Source organism: Neolamprologus brichardi, chromosome 10 (genome assembly GCF_056152115.1).
Source record: "Neolamprologus brichardi isolate AB-2024 chromosome 10, ASM5615211v1, whole genome shotgun sequence".
NCBI classification, from domain to species: domain Eukaryota; kingdom Metazoa; phylum Chordata; class Actinopteri; order Cichliformes; family Cichlidae; genus Neolamprologus; species Neolamprologus brichardi.
The window spans coordinates 20,427,010-20,449,744 of NC_142113.1; the positions used below are offsets into that span (position 1 = coordinate 20,427,010).

At 40.8% G+C, this 22,735-nt stretch overlaps 4 protein-coding genes and 1 pseudogene across 4 annotated transcripts; all 5 read left to right on the plus strand.

Moving 5' to 3' along the window:
- Positions 1–4,535: 4,535 nt before the first annotated feature.
- On the plus strand, positions 4,536–5,332 carry LOC148100931 (claudin-4-like). The gene has a single exon (XM_087846883.1). The coding sequence runs from the start codon at positions 4,592–4,594 to the stop codon at positions 5,216–5,218; it is 627 nt and encodes a 208-aa protein (XP_087703009.1). The 5' UTR covers positions 4,536–4,591; the 3' UTR covers positions 5,219–5,332.
- Positions 5,333–11,257: 5,925 nt separating this feature from the next.
- Positions 11,258–12,068, plus strand: LOC118453803 (claudin-4-like). The gene has a single exon (XM_035905380.2). The coding sequence runs from the start codon at positions 11,380–11,382 to the stop codon at positions 12,040–12,042; it is 663 nt and encodes a 220-aa protein (XP_035761273.2). The 5' UTR covers positions 11,258–11,379; the 3' UTR covers positions 12,043–12,068.
- A 2,911-nt stretch (positions 12,069–14,979) lies between these two features.
- Positions 14,980–16,613, plus strand: LOC102795047 (serine protease FAM111A-like; annotated as a pseudogene).
- A 1,280-nt stretch (positions 16,614–17,893) lies between these two features.
- Positions 17,894–18,684, plus strand: LOC148100932 (claudin-4-like). Its single transcript, XM_087847377.1, has one exon. The coding sequence runs from the start codon at positions 17,944–17,946 to the stop codon at positions 18,568–18,570; it is 627 nt and encodes a 208-aa protein (XP_087703503.1). The 5' UTR covers positions 17,894–17,943; the 3' UTR covers positions 18,571–18,684.
- Positions 18,685–19,898: 1,214 nt separating this feature from the next.
- LOC148100933 (claudin-4-like) lies at positions 19,899–20,705 on the plus strand. Its single transcript, XM_087847376.1, has one exon. It carries the CDS (start codon positions 20,006–20,008, stop codon positions 20,666–20,668), a length of 663 nt encoding a protein of 220 aa, XP_087703502.1. The 5' UTR covers positions 19,899–20,005; the 3' UTR covers positions 20,669–20,705.
- Positions 20,706–22,735: the final 2,030 nt, after the last annotated feature.

Genomic DNA, 22,735 nt, shown 5'->3' on the forward strand with positions numbered 1-22,735 from the left:
GAGCAATACAATAAACAACATCACGATGATATATGGGAATATAACAGTAAATACTAAATATTAAACATTATTGTGCAGCACGTAATATCGACAGCGCACAGTGTGCTTTGAGGTAGGAGCCAAAAAGGATGTCGTTTGTGTGTGTGAGCACCCGTGTGTACACCTGTGAGCATGGACGCGTTTGTTTTTAAAAGGTTCCTTGTAATGATCTGCTAGAGGGTGTGGGGAGCCACAGCCCCGTCCACCAGGGCATGAAGCAGGTATGAAGGAGATTAAAACTCCAGACATCCAGAGGCCCCCAGAACACAAGAGACCAAGGAAGACCAACAGAGGGGCAGCCACGCCACTGTCCCAGAAAGAGCTGAGGAGAGTCCCAGATGAGGGGTCACTCAGCAGCCGCGGAGCAGAAGCCAGGGGGGGTTGCAGTGACGTGCCCGTGAGCTCCGCCAGCAGCCAGCTGCGCCAGAGTGACCGAGCCCCAGGCCAAGAGGCCGAGGGCACCCCACCCCCGAAGTGGCCCGAGCGAACCCCAGGCTCCAGGCCCCGATAAGCAGCCACCAAGCAGTGAGCAGGTGGGTATCTGGGCGCTCATCCCCGGACACAAAGAACCACCAACGCACCGATGTCTGAGGGAGTCCGCCACCGGCAGGGGAAGTGGTGTGGGGAGATAGGCCTCCATACCTTAGAGGGCCTGAGATGTCCCCAGAGAGGTGGCGTCTGATACCCAACCTGACATATAGACACAGACATACAGGCACACACAGATACAAACATCCATTCCCACCCTCATGCTCTCATATGCAATTACTCAACACCCAACCAACGTGGAGACAGACATAGAGAGACACTGTACACACAATCACAATCCCCAAGCGTACTCTAAGAACCGGGTCTAGGTACCCTTGCCCCTAGAGGAGGAAACTGCACCCAGACCCAGGTGATGTCACCCTTTTTCCCTGCGGTGGGGAGAAGCAGACCGCCCCGACTCCGCAGCAGCAGGGAGGCCCCACACTCCAGACCCCAGTCGGACGGCCAACTCTTCCTCCTGGCCCCCCGCTCCAGCAGGTCGCAGAGAACGGGGGTGTGAGAAGACTCCAAACCTCCCTCCGCCCGCTCATATGTAGTATTGATGCATGTGTGTTCTATGGTGCATTTAAAACCCAGGAGGGCATGGAGCTACCTGCCAGAGAGCAGCAGGTAAGCGCATAGTCCCTCCTGATAGCCCTCAGTGTCTACGTGTATTTAAAATTGAGAGGTGGGCAACGACGCCATCAAATTCAGAGTCTTAATCCTATAGGGTTTGCCTCCCAGACCCTACATTGTTGGTCATTCGCTGATACTCGGGTTTAAAAAAAAAAGTGCACACACTAAACACACCTATATACACACACCTATGTATTCAAACTTCTGCAAGTCATTAAAGTATCAGTCACTCAATCAGCAATCAGGTCACTCTGAAAGTGGTGTGTTCTGGCTGGGAACTATATGTTAGCATCTGCTGTGCATGAATCTCACACATTTCAGCGATGCTGATAATTTAAACTGAAACAACTTACTTGGGGACTCAAATTGTATTTAGTCCCAAAGTTCTGAATAAATAAAGAGTTGTTTCACAGTAAGTGCTTTCACAGCCAGACTATTTCAGTACTGATCACTCAGTCTCTCTGTTTTCACATTTACTTTTTACCAGTGGCGTGTCTAGTATATTTTTGTTGGGGGGGGCCAGGTAGGGGCACAGATTTGGAGAAGGGTGGCAGATGTAATTGGCAGATAATGTTAAAAAGAAATTCTACCAACTGTTAACCATAATACAATAAAACTATAAACCTAATAACCGAATGCGCTTTTAACTCTTATTAGAATGAGATTTTAACCACTACGGTGCAAAGTTTTTAGATACTGCGTTGATAAAGTACAAGAGATACAATCAGTCAGTGTTTATTCAGCAGTCAAGGACATCAATATTTGCATAGTATTTTTACTGACATGTAGTGCACATATGTTTTGGGCAAAAACATTTTTGAATATTAAAATACGAACATTTTTAACATACAATTGGCAAATTAGCCAATGCCAATGCAAAACCAATGCCTATTAAAAAAAGAAGATAATCTTCTCACAAACTGGTGTTTGAGTTTGAAACAGAAAAAAAGTGGGGAAACAAATAAAAAGACTAACATCTGAATAAAACCTGAAAGCAAGTAAATACTTTATATGCTGCCTTATGGTTAACTTTGGTAATATTGATGTATAAAGAACAACACTGGCTGATGATGAAATACAGTCAGCTGGCATGGTGACACTGCCAGTATTAACCTGCAGGGCTGGACTGGGACAAAAAATTGGGCATTTTCACTACAGACCAGCCCACCAGGTATTAAAGCCATAAAGCCTTTGAATGAAAACAAATGCTGTTGTGACAGTGATGTACACTGTCTTTTTGGTATATGTATGATTTCTATACATTTTACGTCAGATAAAAACTTTGTTCGTAAAATTCAGATAATTATTTAATAAAAGCTAGATATTTTAAATGAGAATAAGAAAGAAAAGTATTTCTTTGTGCCCCCCTCTCCCTGTTAATGCCCTACCTGGCCCCCTGGCAACACTTTGCTAGACCCGCCCCTGCACAGTTACCAGCTGTCAGCTACTTAGAAAAGGATCCTGGTGTTATTTGTCTCAGAAACAGTTCATAACTTCAACTCATTCATGTCACCTAAAAGATAAACCTGTTTCTCCATCACCTGTTCAGCTCTGATGATTCAGTAAGGACATCTCCTGGTTTCATCTTCATGTTTCCCTCTCACCACATATCCAAACCGATATCATGACCAGCAGCTTTACAGCTGTGGCTCCATCAAACATCAGCTGATACTAGAAATTAATATTAAATAAATTCTAACAACAGCTGATCAAGCTTAAACGTGCTGCTGTTGTTTAGCGCGACATCCACTGGTTTCCTGTTTCTGGCGCAAAGTGGGCGATAAACAAACGAGAGAGAAAAGCCGATCAGCTGATCATTGATCAGTTTCATGATTGAAGTAGAAACAGGAGAGGGAGGGGGAGAGAATGAGAGAAGAAGAGGCAGCTGAAGCGTAAAAAAAAAACCTTTTTCCATTCTAGCTAAAGTCCGGGACAAACTGCGTCTCTTCTCAGCTCAATACAAAACGCATAATATTTTCTCTGAATGAGGGACCATTCCATTTTTAAGGAGCCGTTGGCAACTCTACTAACTAACCTTATGAATAAAATAAAGTTCACTATCAGTAACATCATAGCAACCGAACAGCTGTATAGAAACGTTAGCTCACGCAGTGAGTTATTGTAACTGACGGTAAAAAGTCAGCACAACGAAAATAAACTCCACCTAAACTTGGTTTATATCTGACCCAGATAGACTGCAGGTCATAACTTCTTACCTGAAGTTCAGTTCACCTGACACTCGGACCGGCGGCTGCCTGGGGTCTCTCCTCCTCCTGCCTCCCCTTCCGTCATCCACCTGTTGCCTCTGTGGAAGCTCCGCCATAGCCACCACCAAACAACTGAGTTATTTTTACAAATTGGCCAGCATCTGGCTAATCCACCGCCTCTCATTGTTACGGAGCCCCGCAGGGGACATGGGAGAAAAAAAAAAATTCTCGACCTCCCGTTAGCTTCGAGATAGTGGGTGTCAGATCTCCAAAAACGTCGGAGCACTTTTGCAAATATGTGATGTCTTGTAAACCGAGCAGGTATCTGACGTTTACACAACTACATTCACACCTCAAAATATCTTAAAAGTGTATTTTGTGACCCAGAAAGAGTAATATTACAACTAAGTAGCTGCCGCCATTGTTGGAATTCAACTTTTGCGAGACCCCGAATTTGTTTTGCGAGATCTTGCAAAAGTCCGTCTTAATTTTTTTTTCTCCCATGTCCCCTGCGGGGCTCCGTACATTGTTCATGCCATTACAAAAAAAAAAAAAAGTCATCAGCCCACCGTGCAAATGTCCGATGGCTAGTCCAGCTATGTTAACTTGTTAATCTTTCCCCGAAAAAATGTTTTCTGCGGTGCAGTCTTTCGTGCTTGGCTCTCCTACCTTTGCTAACATGATGCTCATAGTGCAGAAGCCGGTGCTGCATTCACTTACCCTCGGATATCTGAGCTTCACTGTGACACCATAATCGTACATTTGATATTTCATTAAATTTTATTGTTTTAACTTCGGGGTGGCACCTGGGGTGGCCAGTCTGGTTGTGGGGGTGGCCTGTGCCCCCTCAGGCCACCCCGCTGGACACGCCACTGCTTTTTACACCCTATAAAACGGTATGTCTTTATTTGAATTGTTTATTTTTTCATTTACACAAAATGCATTCATTTTGTCATATCAGCCTTTGTTTCTGTACTCAGCTCTACATTTCATGGGTGGTTTAGTGAGATTTCTTCACAAACCTGTTTCAGCTCATGCTAGAAAACTCCTCCTCTGTCATGGAGAGGAGGAGAATGTGCAACAAAAACAACTACCTGCTGAAATCGTCTCTCACAGACAAATTACTGCAACTCTCAGGAGCACCCTCCTTTCCTCCTTGAAGAGATCGACACAGCTTCATCATGTCGGCCTGTTGTAGACATGTTCTGGGTTTGCTCTTATCCATCATTGGCTTTTTAGGGACGATCTTCATCTGCGCACTGCCGTTGTGGAAAGTCTCAGCCTTCATTGGTTCAAGCATCACCACTTCTCAGATCCACTTTGTGGGTCTGTGGGTGACGTGTGTGATGAGGAGTACAGGCGAGATGCAGTGCAAATCCTACAATTCTATACAGGACTTACCTCAAGACCTGCAGGGTGCCAGAGTGCTCATCGTTTTTGCTATCATCATCGAGTTCTGTGGGATTCTGCTTAGCGTGGTTGGGAGCAAATGCATCAACTTTGTGACAAACAAATGGAAAAAGACCAAAGTGGTTATAGCTTCCGGAGTTTTGTTTTTTATTGCAGGTATCTTGGTGGCCCTACCAGTCAGCTCATGTTGGATCAACCTCACCAATAGTATGAATTTCAACAGCCTTTTCCTGGACGACGTTCATAGAGTGGAGCCGGGAGATGTACTCTACATCGGCTGGGCCACTGCAGGACTGCTGTGTCTGGGAGGAGGCCTTCTCTGCTGCTCCTTTTCCGCCAGGAATGAGACTGAATATGAGGTTGGATACTCCAGGGCTGAGTCTGTGGAAGCAAGATAAAGGTTTCACTTTCTCTTTGCCATTGAATTAGTCTGTTATTAAGTTAAGTAAAAAATTATGACTGCTTAACTGACTGTAAATTTTTTGGCTTCAAAACAAACTGTAGGAACAAACACCCAGGATTTTGAATGTGTGAATGCATACTAGTAATGCACAAAACAAGTAATTGATTTAAATTTGTTGTTTGAACTTACTTTTCCTTTTATTTGTTATTGATCAATATTTTTTTCTGTGTACAATTATATGCCAATATAATTTAAGACTGGCAGTTATGAGTATATAACATCATTATGTTAGCAAGAATAATTACAATAATGTCAAACGATAAAGAAATTCTAACACTAAATCTGGTTTTGGGAGTGTTTGTGAAAGTATCTTTACAGCTTTTGTGGTAGATCCTTGCTGCCAAACAGGCTAAAAATGTATTATTTTTTTTTATTTCGTTTGGTAGATTTTTGTATTAAAGAATGAGAGCGTAAGGAAAAACCCCATATTCCTAACAAATATTTACACAACATTTGTTAAAGAACGTCAAATACTAAGTTAAAGTTATTATCAGCTCACAGACTTGTCAATTCAATTCAATTCAATTCAATTTTATTTATATAGCGCCAAATCACAACAAATGTCGCCTCAAGGCGCTTCATAGATACAGAGAAAAGCCCAACAATCATATGACCCCCTATGAGCAAGCACTTTGGCGACAGTGGGAAGGAAAAACTCCCTTTTAACAGGAAGAAACCTCCGGCAGAACCAGGCTCAGGGAGGGGCGGCCATCTGCTGCGACCGGTTGGGGTGAGAGAAGGAAGACAGGATAAAAGACATGCTGTGGAAGAGAGACAGAGATTATTAACAGATATGATTCAATACAGAGAGGTCTATTAACACATAGTGAGTGAGAAAGGTGACTGGAAAGGAAAAACTCAATGCATCATGGGAATCCCCCGGCAGCCTACATCTATTGCAGCATAACTAAGGGAGGATTCAGGGTCACCTGGTCCAGCCCTAACTATATGCTTTAGCAAAAAGGAAAGTTTTAAGCCTAATCTTAAAAGTAGAGATAGTGTCTGTCTCCCGAATCCAAACTGGAAGCTGGTTCCACAGAAGAGGGGCCTGAAAACTGAAGGCTCTCCCTCCCATTCTACTTTTAAATACTCTAGGAACAACAAGTAGGCCTGCAGAGTGGGAGCGAAGTGCTCTAATAGGGTAATATGGTACTACAAGGTCATTAAGATAAGATGGGGCCTGATTATTTAAGACCATGTATGTGAGGAGCAGGATTTTGAATTCAATTCTGGATTTAACAGGAAGCCAATGAAGGGAAGCCAAAACAGGAGAAATATGCTCTCTCTTTCTAGTCCCTGTCAGTACTCTTGCTGCAGCATTTTGGATTAACTGAAGGCTTTTCAGTGAGTTTTTTGGACATCCTGATAATAATGAATTGCAGTAGTCCAGCCTGGAAGTAATAAATGCATGAACTAGTTTTTCAGCATCACTCTGAGACAGGATATTTCTAATTTTAGAGATGTTGCGCAAATGGAAGAACGCAGTCTTACATATTTGTTTAATATGTGCGTTGAAGGACATATCCTGGTCAAAAATGACTCCAAGGTTCCTCACAGTGTTACTGGAGGCCAAGGTAATGCCATCCAGAGTAAGAATCTGGTTAGATACCATATTTCTAAGCTTTTCAGCGCCGAGTACAATGACCTCAGTTTTATCTGAGTTAAGAAGCAGAAAGTTAGTGGCCATCCAAGTCTTTATGTCTTTAAGACATTCCTGCAGTTTAACTAATTGGTGTGTGTTATCTGGCTTTATGGACAGATAGAGCTGGGTGTCATCTGCATAGCAGTGAAAATGTATGCTATGTCTTCTAATGATGCTGCCTAGGGGAAGCATGTATAATGTAAACAGAATTGGTCCTAGCACTGAACCCTGTGGAACTCCATAATTAACCTCAGTGTGTGAAGAGGACTCTCCATTTACATGCACAAATTGGAGTCTATTAGATAGATATGATACAAACCACTGCAGTGCAATACCTGTAATACCTACAGCATGTTCTAATCGCTCTAACAGGATATTATGGTCAACAGTATCGAATGCTGCACTAAGGTCAAGAAGGACAAGCACAGAGATGAGTCCACTGTCAGAGGCCATAAGAAGATCATTTGTAACCTTCACTAAAGCTGTTTCTGTGCTGTGATGAACTCTGAAACCTGACTGAAACTCTTCAAATAAACCATTCCTCTGCAGATGATCTGTTAGCTGTTTGACAACTACTCTTTCAAGGATTTTTGATATGTAAGGAAGGTTGGAGATTGGCCTATAATTAGCTAAGACTACTGGGTCTAGAGATGGCTTTTTGAGTAAAGGTTTAACTGCAGCCACCTTGAAGGCCTGTGGTACATAGCCGATTATTAGAGATAGGTTGATCATATCTAAGATCGAAGAATTAATCAATGGCAGGACTTCTTTGAGCAGTTTTGTAGGAATGGGGTCTAAAAGACACGTTGATGGTTTGGAGGAAGTAATTATTGAAGTTAACTCAGAAAGATCGATTGGAGAAAAAGAGTCTAACTTAACATCAATGGAACTAAGAGTAGCTGTAGATAATATTACATCTGTGGGATGATTATTGGTAATTTTTTCTCTAATGATAAAAATTTTATTTGTGAAGAAGTTCATGAAGTCATCACTAGTTAACGTTAAAGGGATGGTTGGCTCAAAAGAGCTCTGACTTTTTGTCAGCCTGGCTACAGTGCTGAAGAGAAACCTGGGGTTGTTCTTATTTTCTTCAATTCAATCAAGTGATGAGTAGTAAGCTGTTCTGGCTTTGCGGAGGGCTTTCTTATAAAGCAACAAACTATTTCTCCAGGCTAAATGATGATCCTCTAAATTTGTGACACGCCATTTCCTCTCCAGATTACGAGTCATCTGCTTTAGGGTACGTGTTTGAGAATTATACCACGGGGTCAGGTACTTCTGATTAGAGACCTTAGTTTTCACCGGAGCTACAGTATCCAGAGTCGTACGTAGTGAGGAGGTGAAATTATTAACAAGATAATCGACCTCTGTTGGGGTAGCGTTCAGATAGCTGCTCTGCTCTGTGTTGGTACAGGGCATTGACGATGATAACAGTGGCTGGATTATATTCTTAAACTTAGTTACAGCGCTTTCAGAAAGACATCTACTTTGATAAAGTCCACTCTCCACTGCTGCGTAATCAATTATTGTAAATGTAAATGTTATCAAGAAATGATCAGACAGGAGAGGGTTTTCAGGAAACACTGTTAAATGTTCAGTTTCTATGCCATATGTTAAAACAAGATCTAGAGTGTGATTAAAGTGGTGGGTGGGTTCTTTTACATTTTGAGAGAAACCAATTGAGTCTAACAACAGATTAAATGCCATGTTGAGGCTGTCATTTTTAGCATCAACATGGATGTTAAAATCACCCACAATAATTATTTTATCTGAGCTCAGAACTAAATTAGATATAAAGTCTGAGAAATCAGACAGAAACTCTGTGTAAGGCCCAGGTGGACGATAGATGATAACAAGTAAGACTGGTTTCTGAGTTTCACAGCTGGGGTGGACAATGTTAAGCATCAGGCTTTCAAATGAATTAAAAGTCTGTCTTGGTCTTTCATTAATTAATAGACTGGTGTGAAAAATTGCTGCCAAACTGCCCCCTCGACCTGTGCTTCGAGATTTCTGGTAGTTAGAATGACTCGGGGGTGTTGATTCATTTAAACTAACATAATCATCCTGCTGCAACCAGGTTTCTGTAAGGCAGAGTAAATCAATTTGTTGATCAATTATTAAGTCATGTACTAACAGAGACTTGGAGGAGAGAGACCTAATATTTAATAATCCACATTTCACTGTTTTACTCTTTGGTTCAGATGTGGATACTGTATTGTTCTTTCTTTGTAAATGTTTAAGTTGTTTGTTGCTGGTTTTTAGTTTGTTTTTTGTCTTTTTGGAAGCAGACACAGTCTCTATGGAGATGGGTTTTTGGGGGGGTAGCAGGAGGAGAGAAGCTGCAGAGAGGCGTGTAAGACTGCAACTCTGCTTCCTGGTCCCAACTCTGGATAGTCATGTTTTGAGGGGTTTAATAAATTTGTCGATATTTCTAGAAATGAGAGCTGCTCCATCCAAAGTGGGATGGATGCCATCTCTCCTAACAAGACCAGGTTTCCTCCAGAAGGTTTGCCAATTATCTATGAAGCCCACATCATTTCTGGGACACCACTCAGACAGCCAGCAATTTAAGGAGAACATGCGGCTAAACATGTCACTCCTGGTCTGATTGGGGAGGGGACCAGAGAAAACTACAGAGTCCGACATTGTTTTGGCAAAGTTACACACCGATTCAATATTGATTTTAGTGACCTCCGATTGGCGTAACCGGGTGTCATTACTGCCGACGTGAATTATGATTTTACTGAATTTACGTTTACCCTTAGCCAGCAGTTTTAAATTTCCTTCAATGTCGCCTGCTCTGGCCCCTGGAAGACAATTGACTATGGTTGCCGGTGTCTCTAGCTTCACATGTCTGAGAACAGAATCACCAATTACCAGAGTTTGACCCCCAGCGGGTGTGTCACCGAGTGGGGAAAAACGGTTAGACACATGAACGGGTTGGTGGAGTACCTGGGGCTTCTGTTTAGGACTATGCTTCCTCCTCACCGTTACCCAGCCGCCTTCTTTCCGCAGCTGCTTGGGATTTGCCGGGGAACAGCTAGCGGGGCCTACGCTATCTTCGGCTGCACCAGCTACAGGGGCCTGGCTAGCTAAGGGTGAGAGAAGGGTGCAAAGCCGAGTCTCCAGATCAGTAATCCTGGCCTCCAGAGCTGCAAATATGCTACATTTGTTACAGATATCATTACTGCTAAAGGAGGCCGAGGAGTAACTAAACATCTGACACAATGAGCAAGAAAGTGCAGAAGGGACAGGTGAAGTAGCCATGGTGCTAACGGGTCGGCTACGAGCTAAGCTAGCGAAACAGTACAGAGACAGTGAGTGAATACTTTGGCTATAAATTAGGTAGTGAGTACACAGAAAGTGTGCTTCGGATGAAGCACGTGAAGATTATACTGTGGAAAAAAAAGAATGTATTTAAAAGTTGTTAATTAAACTGCTAAGCAAATAAGCTACTCAGAAACACCACTGTTTTTGAGCAGGAACAGGAAGCGATACTATACCACAGAGCGAGCGAACACCAAGTGACAGCGCCACCGACAGGACAGGAGGAGGTGATACAAGCATGCACGCTTGTCAGACTTGTCTCAGTTTTTTTCAAGACACAAGTTGTGTTAAGCAGACAAAACAAAGGTGAGTTATTTTGATCAAAGTTATGTCAAAATGCATTTTCATGGATCAACCTTATCATTAAAAATTAACGCAAAGCTAATATTTGATGAAACAAGACAGCGCAAGTAAATATGAGTACATTTATAATATGTGACAATTTATATTTCAGCTCTACAAAAGAATCTGATTAAAACAGATTGGCTGATTGTTACATGTTAGCCTATTAACATAAAATATCGCTCAGATAATATATAACAATGGGGTTTTTTTAACAATTTTAACTCGCAACATTTTCAGCTAATTTAGTAGCTTTGTGACTTAGTACAGAGTTGGGTAGTTACTTGGGTAGTTACTTGGGTAGTTACTTTTAGTCATCACTGTCATTTTTATATATATAAATTCACTATTTAACAGAGTCCCTCCTGTTTACATTTAAGGTAAGCTAAGCTAATGTAGCCTACCTTGGTGACCCCTACTGGATGTGTGCCTTGTATGCCTCCACCAGTATTTGAACCCCGATTGTTCATAATTACCATTTTGCATGTCTGCATTTTTCTGATTTTGCGATATCAGGCTTTGTATTCACATGTGAAACTCAACTGTCCGTATCACAGGTGCTTTGAAACAAGCTGGTTGGGTGAGATTTCTTTACAAACCTGTTTCTTCTCATGCTAGAAAACTCCTCCTCTGTCACCTCCTTTAGCACTCTCTAATCAGTAGGAAAGAAAACCAGAGTCGACTTCTCCTCTGTGTGGACAATAAAAATTAATACCTGCTGAAATCTTCTCTTACAAAACTCTCTTACTAACTTTTCTCCTTGAAGAGATCAACAGAGCTTCATCATGGCAGTTAGCTGCAGACAGATTCTGGGTTTGGTCTCAGCCATCATTGGTGTTCTAGGGACAATAGTTATCTGTTTCCTCCCATTGTGGAAAGTCTCAGACTTCATTAGTGCTGACATTGCCACTACTTATGTGATCTTTGAGGGTTTGTGGGTGAACTGCATTCTGCTGACTACACATGAGATGGAGTGCAAAGAGTATGATTCTACGCTCACCTTACCTCAAGACCTGCAGGATGCCAGAGTGCTCATCGTTTTTGCTATCATCATCCAGTTCTTTGGGATTCTGCTTGGTGTAGTTGGGGCCAAGTGCACCAACTTTATACCAGACGCAAGGCGAAAGACCAAAGCGGATATAGCTTCTGGAGTGTTGTTTCTCATTGCAGCTAGCTTGGTGGCCCTGCCTGTCCAGTGGACCACACGCACCATTGTTAATGATATGTTCAACCCTGACCTGGCCAACGATCAAAGGAGGGATCTGGGAGCTTCACTCTTCATCGGCTTCGTGTCCGCAGGACTGCTATACCTGGGGGGAGCCCTTCTCTGCTGCTCCTTTTTCTGCAGGAATGAGACAGAATGTGATGTTAAATCTGCACATACTAACACTAAACAACAACGTTCATCTAGACAGCGTTCTACTAGAAACAAGAAAAAGGTTTCATGATGGTTTCACTCTCTGTTTGAATAAGTCCACTGTTAAAATCAGGTAATAAAGTCTGAAATATGAGTAAAAATTTGTAGGAATCTTTGCATTTTGTCTGTATTCAAAACATATGGTAGGAATATGTGCAGCATTCTGAATGCTTGTGAGCACACAGTCAAAAAAAGTTGTTTTTTTAGTTTTTTTTTTTTTTTTTTAAATGTTTACAGGGTAAATAACAGAGCCAGTGTAAAATCATACCCTCTGATATGCATGGGTTTTTACAGGATATGGGAACTGAGCTGAGCAAGTTTACATTCTAATAGATTTTATTGAATTTCTTCTGTCTCATATGCTCTTACCTACACTGTGCTAACTTTACTGTTCTCAATGATTAGTAGACCAGCATATGTTGGCCAGCAAAAAGAACTACACATTTCACGGTAGGCTTTATTTTAAGTGTTTTCAGGGCGTAAGTTATAGTGGGACAGTGTTTTTTTCAGCATTAGCAGTGTTAGCTGCTCCAGCTTGCCATGTTAGCGGCTAATGCTAACTGGAGCAAAAGGGCTAATGCTATGTTCTTTTTGCTTTTTACCCAAATTAGCAGATAATTCTACACATAACACTAACTATTACGCTTTGTGTCACGCTGGAATTTTTTGGGATACCGAGTCTACATTCAGAGCCAAATCCACAGCAAATATATTTTGCAGCACAGATTCTTCTGTTCCTGTTGTCAAGCATACAATGCATGTTGAACTGCTGTTCATTGCCAGAGAGAAGCCACTCCTCTTCCTGGAATGAAGGGAAACCTGCTGCCTCCTCTCTAACACAGTGAATTATCTCTGTCCACATTTTCCCTCATTTTGTCAGAGCTGTCTGACAAAATGAGGGAAACAAGGAAAAAGTGATGAGTCCTATTTGCTGCAGATCTAAACACAGGAAACACAGGCTTAAGCTGATCAAAGCTCAGATTTGATCTACTGTAAGGAAATGAAAATGTCTGAATGAGGGCTTCAGTTGTGCTTTTTAATCTGTCTGGATTTACTCAAGTATCCAAGAACTCTTATCTGTGGGCACAACTACTGAATAAGCTGTATCAAGAACTACTAGGAAGAGGAGGAGATTAAGAAGAGTTTCCAGCTGTTATCAGTGCAGAAAGGGCTTCATACCAAAGCTAGTTCTGTAAACACGTGATTAGCTAAAGAAGACTAGCACTCTAAACTGCTCCTCATCCACAACACTATGTTGGACTTAAAGATGTGGCCTGTGGTGTGTGCACTTGGAGGGCCCTGAAAGTCTCCAGTTCCCATCTGCAGTGTGTGGCCTCTTACTGTGAGAGCCACCTCCAGGTTCAGTATGAAATTAGGACTTTTCAAAACCAGCGATCAGCAGTATATCAGTTATCCTCTGTGCTACGGAGGTACACAGCCATGATGTTCTTATTTTTATTATTTATTTATTTTTTTCGTCTGTTGTTAATGCTATGGAAGAATGGTTGTCCAAGGCCAATTTAAACTTAAGTGCCACAAAAACACAACCCTTTATCAGTAGTCCTGTGTATACACAGTACAGTTACAAGTGACATTAGTACCATGAGGACCTAGTTTGAATTTGTATTTAAAGTAATATAACATCATCAGAATGAATCAACTGTAGTTTTTTTAAAGTCTACAAACAGAAACTGTTACATTTCCAAAACACCATGTGCCAAAAGATTCCTAGAATTACAATTAAATAAATAAAAATTCTGGAAATGATCTTGGCTCTTGGTGGTGGAACACGGCACCAGCACTTTATCCTATGAAGAATAGTGTCGACAAGTAAGCCCAACTGGTCAATATATGTCGGGTGTTTTGGACTTGGAGAGGGCATTTAACCGCATCTCTTGGGGTTGTTTTGTAGTATGAGGCATCGTGTCTGTTGTTACAAACTGGGATTTGTACATTTGCAGTGATTCACATTACCAGCAAATTCAAATTCAAATGAAGTGGATATTGGATTCTGTTCATAGTTTTTGAACTGAACTTCCATGTACATACAGTGGTGTGAAAAAGTGTTTCAAACCATTAAACAAATTAAAATATTAGACAAAGAAAACACAAGTGAAAAAGCTTGGATCTTGGAAAGAAATTGTTTTTCTTTTTGGCACAACATAGAAGAGCCACCTACATGGGATAAGACTCAGAAGCTTAGCTTCCAGGTTGGGAAAAGTGAAAAGAAGACATTTAAATACAGCTGCTGATGAGTTCTACAAAAACAAGAAACAGATTTGTTAAAAACACTTGCACTGATTTATCAGTGACATCCATTTACTCAAGAATTGCTGATAAGTGGATGACTGGAATATATAGTTTATAATTTCAACGGTGTACTGTATAAAATAGAAGTATATATGCCAGATGTGGTGTGATGCTTGTGTGATTTTTAACAGGAAACTACTACATTTTACCGTACTCATGCTGCTTTACCAAACATTTGATGACTAGGTGTGCGGTTCCTGCTGTAAATTGATTCACTCTTAAGATTCAGAAATCTAAGTGATAAGAGAACAGAAATGTGTGCACTCGCTTATTAACGTTAATCAATAATTTCTAAATGCATGCTCGATCATCCAGGTAAGTTGGTTCTGTACCTGAGGCTTTGGAAACTGCCAAGCAAAGACTCACAGCCTTGGCCAGCCACTCGAAGAGGTACACCAGAGAGATTGAAGGCAGGAGAATAAACTAGCTGTTCTCTACAGAACGAGCCAAGGTGTACTCTCAGTGGCTAGGCAACAATATGAGAACAGCACCACCAAGGCTAGAAATGGAGCAATACTGGAAGAGCATATGGGAGAAGGATGCAACCCATAACGGCAATGCTCAATGGCTAGTGGATCTGAGGGCAGACCACAGCAACCTCGCTGAACAGGGACCAGTAACCATCACAGTGGCAGACATCCAAGACAGGGTCTCCAGTATGAAGAGTTGGACAGCACCAGGCCCTGTAATGTTCATGCCTACTGGCTGAAGAAGCTGACTGCACTCCGTGAGCGCCTGGCAGTAAAAATGAACCATCTGACATCCAGAAATCCTACCAGTGGCTGGACAAAGCTGGACTGAAAAACAGCACAGAGGCATTAATCATGGCAGCACAGGAACAAGCTCTGAGCACAAGATCCATAGAGGCTGCAGTCTATCACACCAGGTGAGACCCCAGGTCACAGAGATGTGCAATCTGGTTGACGACCTTGATGATGAAACTTTTAAGATCAAATTGCTCGACAAGTCTGATCCACCAGAAAGTCAGCCTGGCAGTCTTGATGATGCTTACGTGCTGCAAAGTGAATCTCAGGCAGGGGATTCTGGTGGGTATGAGGAGCTTTCACAGCAGACTAACACAGTCGAATCAGAGACCGACAATGTAGCAGAAAAGAAACCAAATCTGTGTGGAAATATTTATTTAAAACAGATGCAAAATTGTTTGTCTTCAGAATTTAAAGACTCAATCAAAAGCAGCAAAAAACAAGCTCATGATCTTAATTTCACCCAGAATCTTTTGCGTCTGGAGTTTGGGAGCAATGCTCAGTCGTGCCGAGAAGTAAAAACAATGAGGAAACTCATGGAACTCAGTCATTCTGTTTGTCAAGTAAGAATAAATGGAAAACCACAAGGAAGCGGTTTCCTCGTGTTCAGCAGATTTGTCCTCACAAATGCCCATGTTATTAAAGATTTCTGTAATGATAACGGCCGGCTTAATGAGCGGGTCACTGTCACTTTCTCTTATGAAAGTCTGGAGCAGAAAGATGGCCTGATAGATGTGGAAGAGGTTTGTGGTTATGATTACTCACCTGATGTGTCAGGGACTGACTGGGCTTTGTTAAAGCTCAGTGATGTCCAGATATTGCCTGGTAGTCTCCTAACACACTGTGGATTAATTCGTCACAGTGGTGGAATTAGCATTGTTGGACATCCAGATGGTGGAAAAGATTGAATCTTGTTTGGTTGTTTCATCTGAGAACCGGAATCAGGTTGTGGAAAGGCATTACAGTAAAAAAGAGCCTGTCCAGTTCGTTACTCGCAGGTTCTTTGAAAAAGTGGCAGTTGATCTTAAACAGTGCAAACACCTTCTGACTTACGAGTCTTGTTTGTATTTTGGGTCGTCTGGCTCTCCTGTCTTTAACGAGGACGGCGATGTTGTTGCAATGCATTCAGGAGGGTATGCCTACCCTGGTGTGATGGGTCAAAACCAGAGTGTCATAGAGTTTGGGTATCCCTTTTCTGACATCATTGAGCACATCATTATTCAAATGGTGGAGAGAGAAAAGTTTGATGTGTTGAAAGAATACCTCAGTTGCAAATGTGCTCGACAGCAAGACTTTTTGGTTGGTGTGAAAAAGCTTGTTGAGAGCAGAAATCTCACAAGGTTTAAAAAAGTAGTGAACAGTTCAGTGGCTGTAGATGACGAGAGTTTGAAGGCTTTCTTTGAATTCTTCTCTCGGAGAGAGCAGCCAGAGCCCATGGATATTAACTGAGTGCACAGAAGGTTAACTGCAGACAGAAGATAAATTGAGAACAGTTCGAGCAGTAAAAGCCGTCGTTATTTTTAATAAATCAGGACACTTGTTCAAAAAACGAATAGTTTTTTTTCAATTTACTCTTTCACATAAGGTTTTGTTAAACAACTGATGCATCATGTACTATAAATAATATTAATAATAATAATAATGCATGTATGCTGGTTCTGTGCTTTTGAAATGCAAGTAATAACAACTTTCCAATGTTGTGTTTGGTTAAATTTGAAGAAACTAAGAGAATCTGCTCCGATGTTAAAGAGCTCAAATAATATGGATGTGATAAATATCATGTTGAGGTTTCTCATTTTGATGTGACATTTACACAGTACAGTCTCAAATAAGTCTGGTTTACATTTATACCCTTTGTACTGTTTTATATCTGTATTTTTTTTCTCTTTTTTGTGCATGCTTTATTTCAAATTTAGAATCAACTGTGGCTGAATATATATGGAGTGTTGATCAAAGGCTTCAAAATATCATACCTTATCAATATTTTCAATATGACCAGTTTATATCAAATAAATACGGTTTGCTGTTTAGTTGCTTTTTATGTTGTTTTTTAATCATATAAGAGCCTGAATCAGGGTCACTTTCAGATTTATTTTCAGTAAATATCTGCCCTACACACAATGAACAGAATACTGACCAGATCTAAAGATGCAGGTTTATTTTGCTGTGTAGGGTTTGATTATTATTATTTTTTGACTAATTGTAAGGTTTGCCTGCCAGACCCTACATGTGCCAAGAATTCTTGGTCGTTCACTGATACTCAGGTTAAAAAAAGTGCAAGACAATTTATCACTCCTATATATGCAAACTTCTGCAAGTCATTAATCCAAGAGTATCAGGTCACTCTGAAAGTTATGTGTTCTGGCTGGGAACTATACGTTAGCAAGTGCTGTGAATAAATCTCACACATTGCAGCGATGCTGATAATTTACACTGAAACAACTTACTAAGGGACTCAATTTGTATTTAATCCCAAAATTCTGAATAAATAAAGAGTTGTTTCACAGTGACTGCTTTCACAGCTGGACTATTTCAGTAGTTATCACTCGGTCTCTGTTTTCACACTTAATTTTTACACCCTATAAAACAGTATGTCTTTATTTGAATTGTTGATTCAAAATGCATTCATTTTGTCAAGTCTTTGTTTCTGTATTCAGCTCTACATTTCATGGGTGGTTTAGTGATATTTCTTCACAAACCTGTTTCAGCTCATGCTAGAAAACTCCTCCTCTGTCATGGAGAGGAAGAGAATGTGCAACAAAAACAACTACCTGCTGAAATTGTCTCTCGCAGACAAATTACTGCAACTCTCAGGAGCACCCTCCTTTCCTCCTTGAAGAGATCGACACAGCTTCCTCATGTCGGCCTGTTGTAGACATGTTCTGGGTTTGCTCTTATCCATCATTGGCTTTTTAGGGACGATCTTCATCTGCGCACTGCCGTTGTGGAAAGTCTCAGCCTTCATTGGTTCAAGCATCACCACTTCTCAGATCCACTTTGTGGGTCTGTGGGTGACGTGTGTGATGAGGAGTACAGGCGAGATGCAGTGCAAATCCTACAATTCTATACAGGACTTACCTAAAGACCTGCAGGGTGCCAGAGTGCTCATCGTTTTTGCTATCATCATCGAGTTCTGTGGGATTCTGCTTAGCGTGGTTGGGAGCAAATGCATCAACTTTGTGCCAAACAAATGGAAAAAGACCAAAGTAGTTATAGCTTCCGGAGTTTTGTTTTTTATTGCAGGTATCTTGGTGGCCCTACCAGTCAGCTCATGTTGGATCAACCTCACCAATAGTATGAATTCCAACAGCCTTTTCCTGGACGACGTTCATAGAGTGGAGCCGGGAGATGTACTCTACATCGGCTGGGCCACTGCAGGACTGCTGTGTCTGGGAGGAGGCCTTCTCTGCTGCTCCTTTTCCTCCAGGAATGAGACTGAATATGAGGTTGGATACTCCAGGGCTGAGTCTGTGGAAGCAAGATAAAGGTTTCACTTTCTCTTTGCCATTGAATTAGTCTGTTATTAAGTTAAGTAAAAAATTATGACTGCTTAACTGACTGTAAATTTTTTGGCTTCAAAACAAACTGTAGGAACAAACACCCAGGATTTTGAATGTGTGAATGCATACTAGTAATGCACAAAACAAGTAATTGATTTAAATTTGTTGTTTGAACTTACTTTTCCTTTTATTTGTTATTGATCAATATTTTTTTCTGTGTACGATTATATGCCAATATAATTTAAGACTGGCAGTTATGAGTATATAACATCATTATGTTAGCAAGAATAATTACAATAATGTCAAACGATAAAGAAATTCTAACACTAAATCTGGTTTTGGGAGTGTTTGTGAAAGTATCTTTACAGCTTTTGTGGTAGATCCTTGCTGGCAAACAGGCTAAAAATGTATTATTTTTTTTATTTCGTTTGGTAGATTTTTGCATTAAAGAATGAGAGCGTAAGGAAAAAACCCCATATTCCTAACAAATATTTACACAACATTTGTTAAAGAACGTCAAATACTAAGTTAAAGTTATTATCAGCTCACAGACTTGTCAGACTTGTCTCAGTTTTTTTCAAGACACCAGTTGTGTTAAGCAGACAAAACAAAGGTGAGTTATTTTGATCAAAGTTATGTCAAAATGCATTTTCATGGATCAACCTTAACATTAAAAATTAACGCAAAGCTAATATTTGATGAAACAAGACAGCGCAAGTAAATATGAGTACATTTATAATATGTGACAATTTATATTTCAGCTCTACAAAAGAATCTGATTAAAACAGATTGGCCGATTGTTACATGTTAGCCTATTAACATAAAATATCGCTCAGATAATATATAACAATGGGGTTTTTTAACAATTTTAACTCGCAACATTTTCAGCTAATTTAGTAGCTTTGTGACTTAGTACAGAGTTGGGTAGTTACTTGGGTAGTTACTTGGGTAGTTACTTTTAGTCATCACTGTCATTTTTATACATATAAATTCACTATTTAACAGAGTCCCTCCTGTTTACATTTAAGGTAAGCTAAGCTAATGTAGCCTACCTTGGTGACCCCTACTGGATGTGTGCCTTGTATGCCTCCACCAGTATTTGAACCCCGATTGTTCATAATTAACATTTTGCATGTCTGCATTTTTCTGATTTTGCGATATCGGCCTTTGTATTCACATGTGAAACTCAACTGTCCGTATCACAGGTGCTTTGAAACAAGCTGGTTGGGTGAGATTTCTTTACAAACCTGTTTCTTCTCATGCTAGAAAACTCCTCCTCTGTCACCTCCTTTAGCACTCTCTAATCAGTAGGAAAGAAAACCAGAGTCAACTTCTCCTCTGTGTGGACAATAAAAATTAATACCTGCTGAAATCTTCTCTTACTAACTTTTCTCCTTGAAGAGATCAACAGAGCTTCATCATGGCAGTTAGCTGCAGACAGATTCTGGGTTTGGTCTCAGCCATCATTGGTGTTCTAGGGACAATAGTTATCTGTTTCCTCCCATTGTGGAAAGTCTCAGACTTCATTAGTGCTGACATTGCCACTACTTATGTGATCTTTGAGGGTTTGTGGGTGAACTGCATTCTGCTGACTAAACATGAGATGAAGTGCAAAGAGTATGATTCTACGCTCACCTTACCTCAAGACCTGCAGGATGCCAGAGTGCTCATCGTTTTTGCTATCATCATCCAGTTCTTTGGGATTCTGCTTGGTGTAGTTGGGGCCAAGTGCACCAACTTTATACCAGACGAAAGGCGAAAGACCAAAGCGGATATAGCTTCTGGAGTGTTGTTTCTCATTGCAGCTAGCTTGGTGGCCCTGCCTGTCCAGTGGACCACACGCACCATTGTTAATGATATGTTCAACCCTGACCTGGCCAACGATCAAAGGAGGGATCTGGGAGCTTCACTCTTCATCGGCTTCGTGTCCGCAGGACTGCTATACCTGGGGGGAGCCCTTCTCTGCTGCTCCTTTTTCTGCAGGAATGAGACAGAATGTGATGTTAAATCTGCACATACTAACACTAAACAACAACGTTCATCTAGACAGCGTTCTACTAGAAACAAGAAAAAGGTTTCATGATGGTTTCACTCTCTGTTTGAATAAGTCCACTGTTAACATCAGGTAATAAAGTCTGAAATATGAGTAAAAATTTGTAGGAATCTTTGCATTTTGTCTGTATTCAAAACATATGGTAGGAATATGTGCAGCATTCTGAATGCTTGTGAGCACACAGTCAAAAAAAGTTGTTTTTTTAGTTTCTTTTTTTTTTTAAATGTTTACAGGGTAAATAACAGAGCCAGTGTAAAATCATACCCTCTGATATGCATGGGTTTTTACAGGATATGGGAACTGAGCTGAGCAAGTTTACATTCTAATAGATTTTATTGAATTTCTTCTGTCTCATATGCTCTTACCTACACTGTGCTAACTGTACTGTTCTCAATGATTAGTAGACCAGCATATGTTGGCCAGCAAAAAGAACTACACATTTCACGGTAGGCTTTATTTTAAGTGTTTTCAGGGCGTAAGTTATATTGGGACAGTGTTTTTTTCAGCATTAGCAGTGTTAGCTGCTCCAGCTTGCCATGTTAGCAGCTAATGCTAACTGGAGCAGAAGGGCTAATGCTATGTTCTTTTTGCTTTTTACCCAAATTAGCAGATAATTCTACACATAACACTAACTATTACGCTTTGTGTCACGCTGGAATTTTTTGGGATACCGAGTCTACATTCAGAGCCAAATCCACAGCAAATATATTTTGCAGCACAGATTCTTCTGTTCCTGTTGTCAAGCATACAATGCATGTTGAACTGCTGTTCATTGCCAGAGAGAAGCCGCTCCTCTTCCTGGAATGAAGAGAAACCTGCTGCCTCCTCTCTAACACAGTGAATTATCTCTGTCCACATTTTCCCTCATTTTGTCAGAGCTGTCTGACAAAATGAGGGAAACAAGGAAAAAGTGATGAGTCCTATTTGCTGCAGATCTAAACACAGGAAACACAGGCTTAAGCTGATCAAAGCTCAGATTTGATCTACTGTAAGGAAATGAAAATGTCTGAATGAGGGCTTCAGTTGTGCTTTTTAATCTGTCTGGATTTACTCAAGTATCCAAGAACTCTTATCTGTGGGCACAACTACTGAATAAGCTGTATCAAGAACTACTGGAAAGAGGAGGAGATTAAGAAGAGTTTCCAGCTGTTATCAGTGCAGAAAGGGCTTCAAACCAAAGCTAGTTCTGTAAACACGTGATTAGCTGAAGAAGACTAGCACTCTAAACTGCTCCTCATCCACAACACTATGTTGGACTTAAAGATGTGGCCTGTGGTGTGTGCACTTGGAGGACCCTGAAATTCTCCAATTCCCATCTGCAATGTGTGGCCTCTTACTGTGAGAGCCACCTCCAGGTTCAGTATGAAATTAGGACTTTTCAAAACCAGCGATCAGCAGTATATCAGTTATCCTCTGTGCTACGGAGGTACACAGCCATGATGTTCTTATTTTTATTATTTATTTATTTTTTTCGTCTGTTGTTAATGCTATGGAAGAATGGTTGTCCAAGGCCAATTTAAACTTAAGTGCCACAAAAACACAACCCTATATCAGTAGTCCTGTGTATACACAGTACAGTTACAAGTGACATTAGTACCATGAGGACCTAGTTTGAATTTGTATTTAAAGTAATATAACATCATCAGAATGAATCAACTGTAGTTTTTTAAAGTCTACAAACAGAAACTGTTACATTTCCAAAACACCATGTGCCAAAAGATTCCTAGAATTACGATTAAATAAATAAAAATTCTGGAAATGATCTTGGCTCTTGGTGGTGGAACACGGCACCAGCACTTTATCCTATGAAGAACAGTGTCGACAAGTAAGCCCAACTGGTCAATATATGTCGGGTGTTTTGGACTTGGAGAGGGCATTTAACCGCATCTCTTGGGGTTGTTTTGTAGTATGAGGCATCGTGTCTGTTGTTACAAACTGGGCATTAGTACATTTGCAGTGATTCACATTACCAGCAAATTCAAATTCAAATGAAGTGGATATTGGATTCTGTTCATAGTTTTTGAACTGAACTTCCATGTACATACAGTGGTGTGAAAAAGTGTTTCAAATCATTAAACAAATTAAAATATTAGACAA

What these genes read in the sequence shown, in the direction of transcription:
- LOC148100933 (XM_087847376.1), top strand. Translation starts at nt 20,006, where the DNA reads ATGGCAGTTAGCTGCAGACAGATTCTGGGTTTGGTCTCAGCCATCATT.
- LOC148100932 (XM_087847377.1), top strand. Translation starts at nt 17,944, where the DNA reads ATGTCGGCCTGTTGTAGACATGTTCTGGGTTTGCTCTTATCCATCATT.
- LOC148100931 (XM_087846883.1), top strand. Translation starts at nt 4,592, where the DNA reads ATGTCGGCCTGTTGTAGACATGTTCTGGGTTTGCTCTTATCCATCATT.
- LOC118453803 (XM_035905380.2), top strand. Translation starts at nt 11,380, where the DNA reads ATGGCAGTTAGCTGCAGACAGATTCTGGGTTTGGTCTCAGCCATCATT.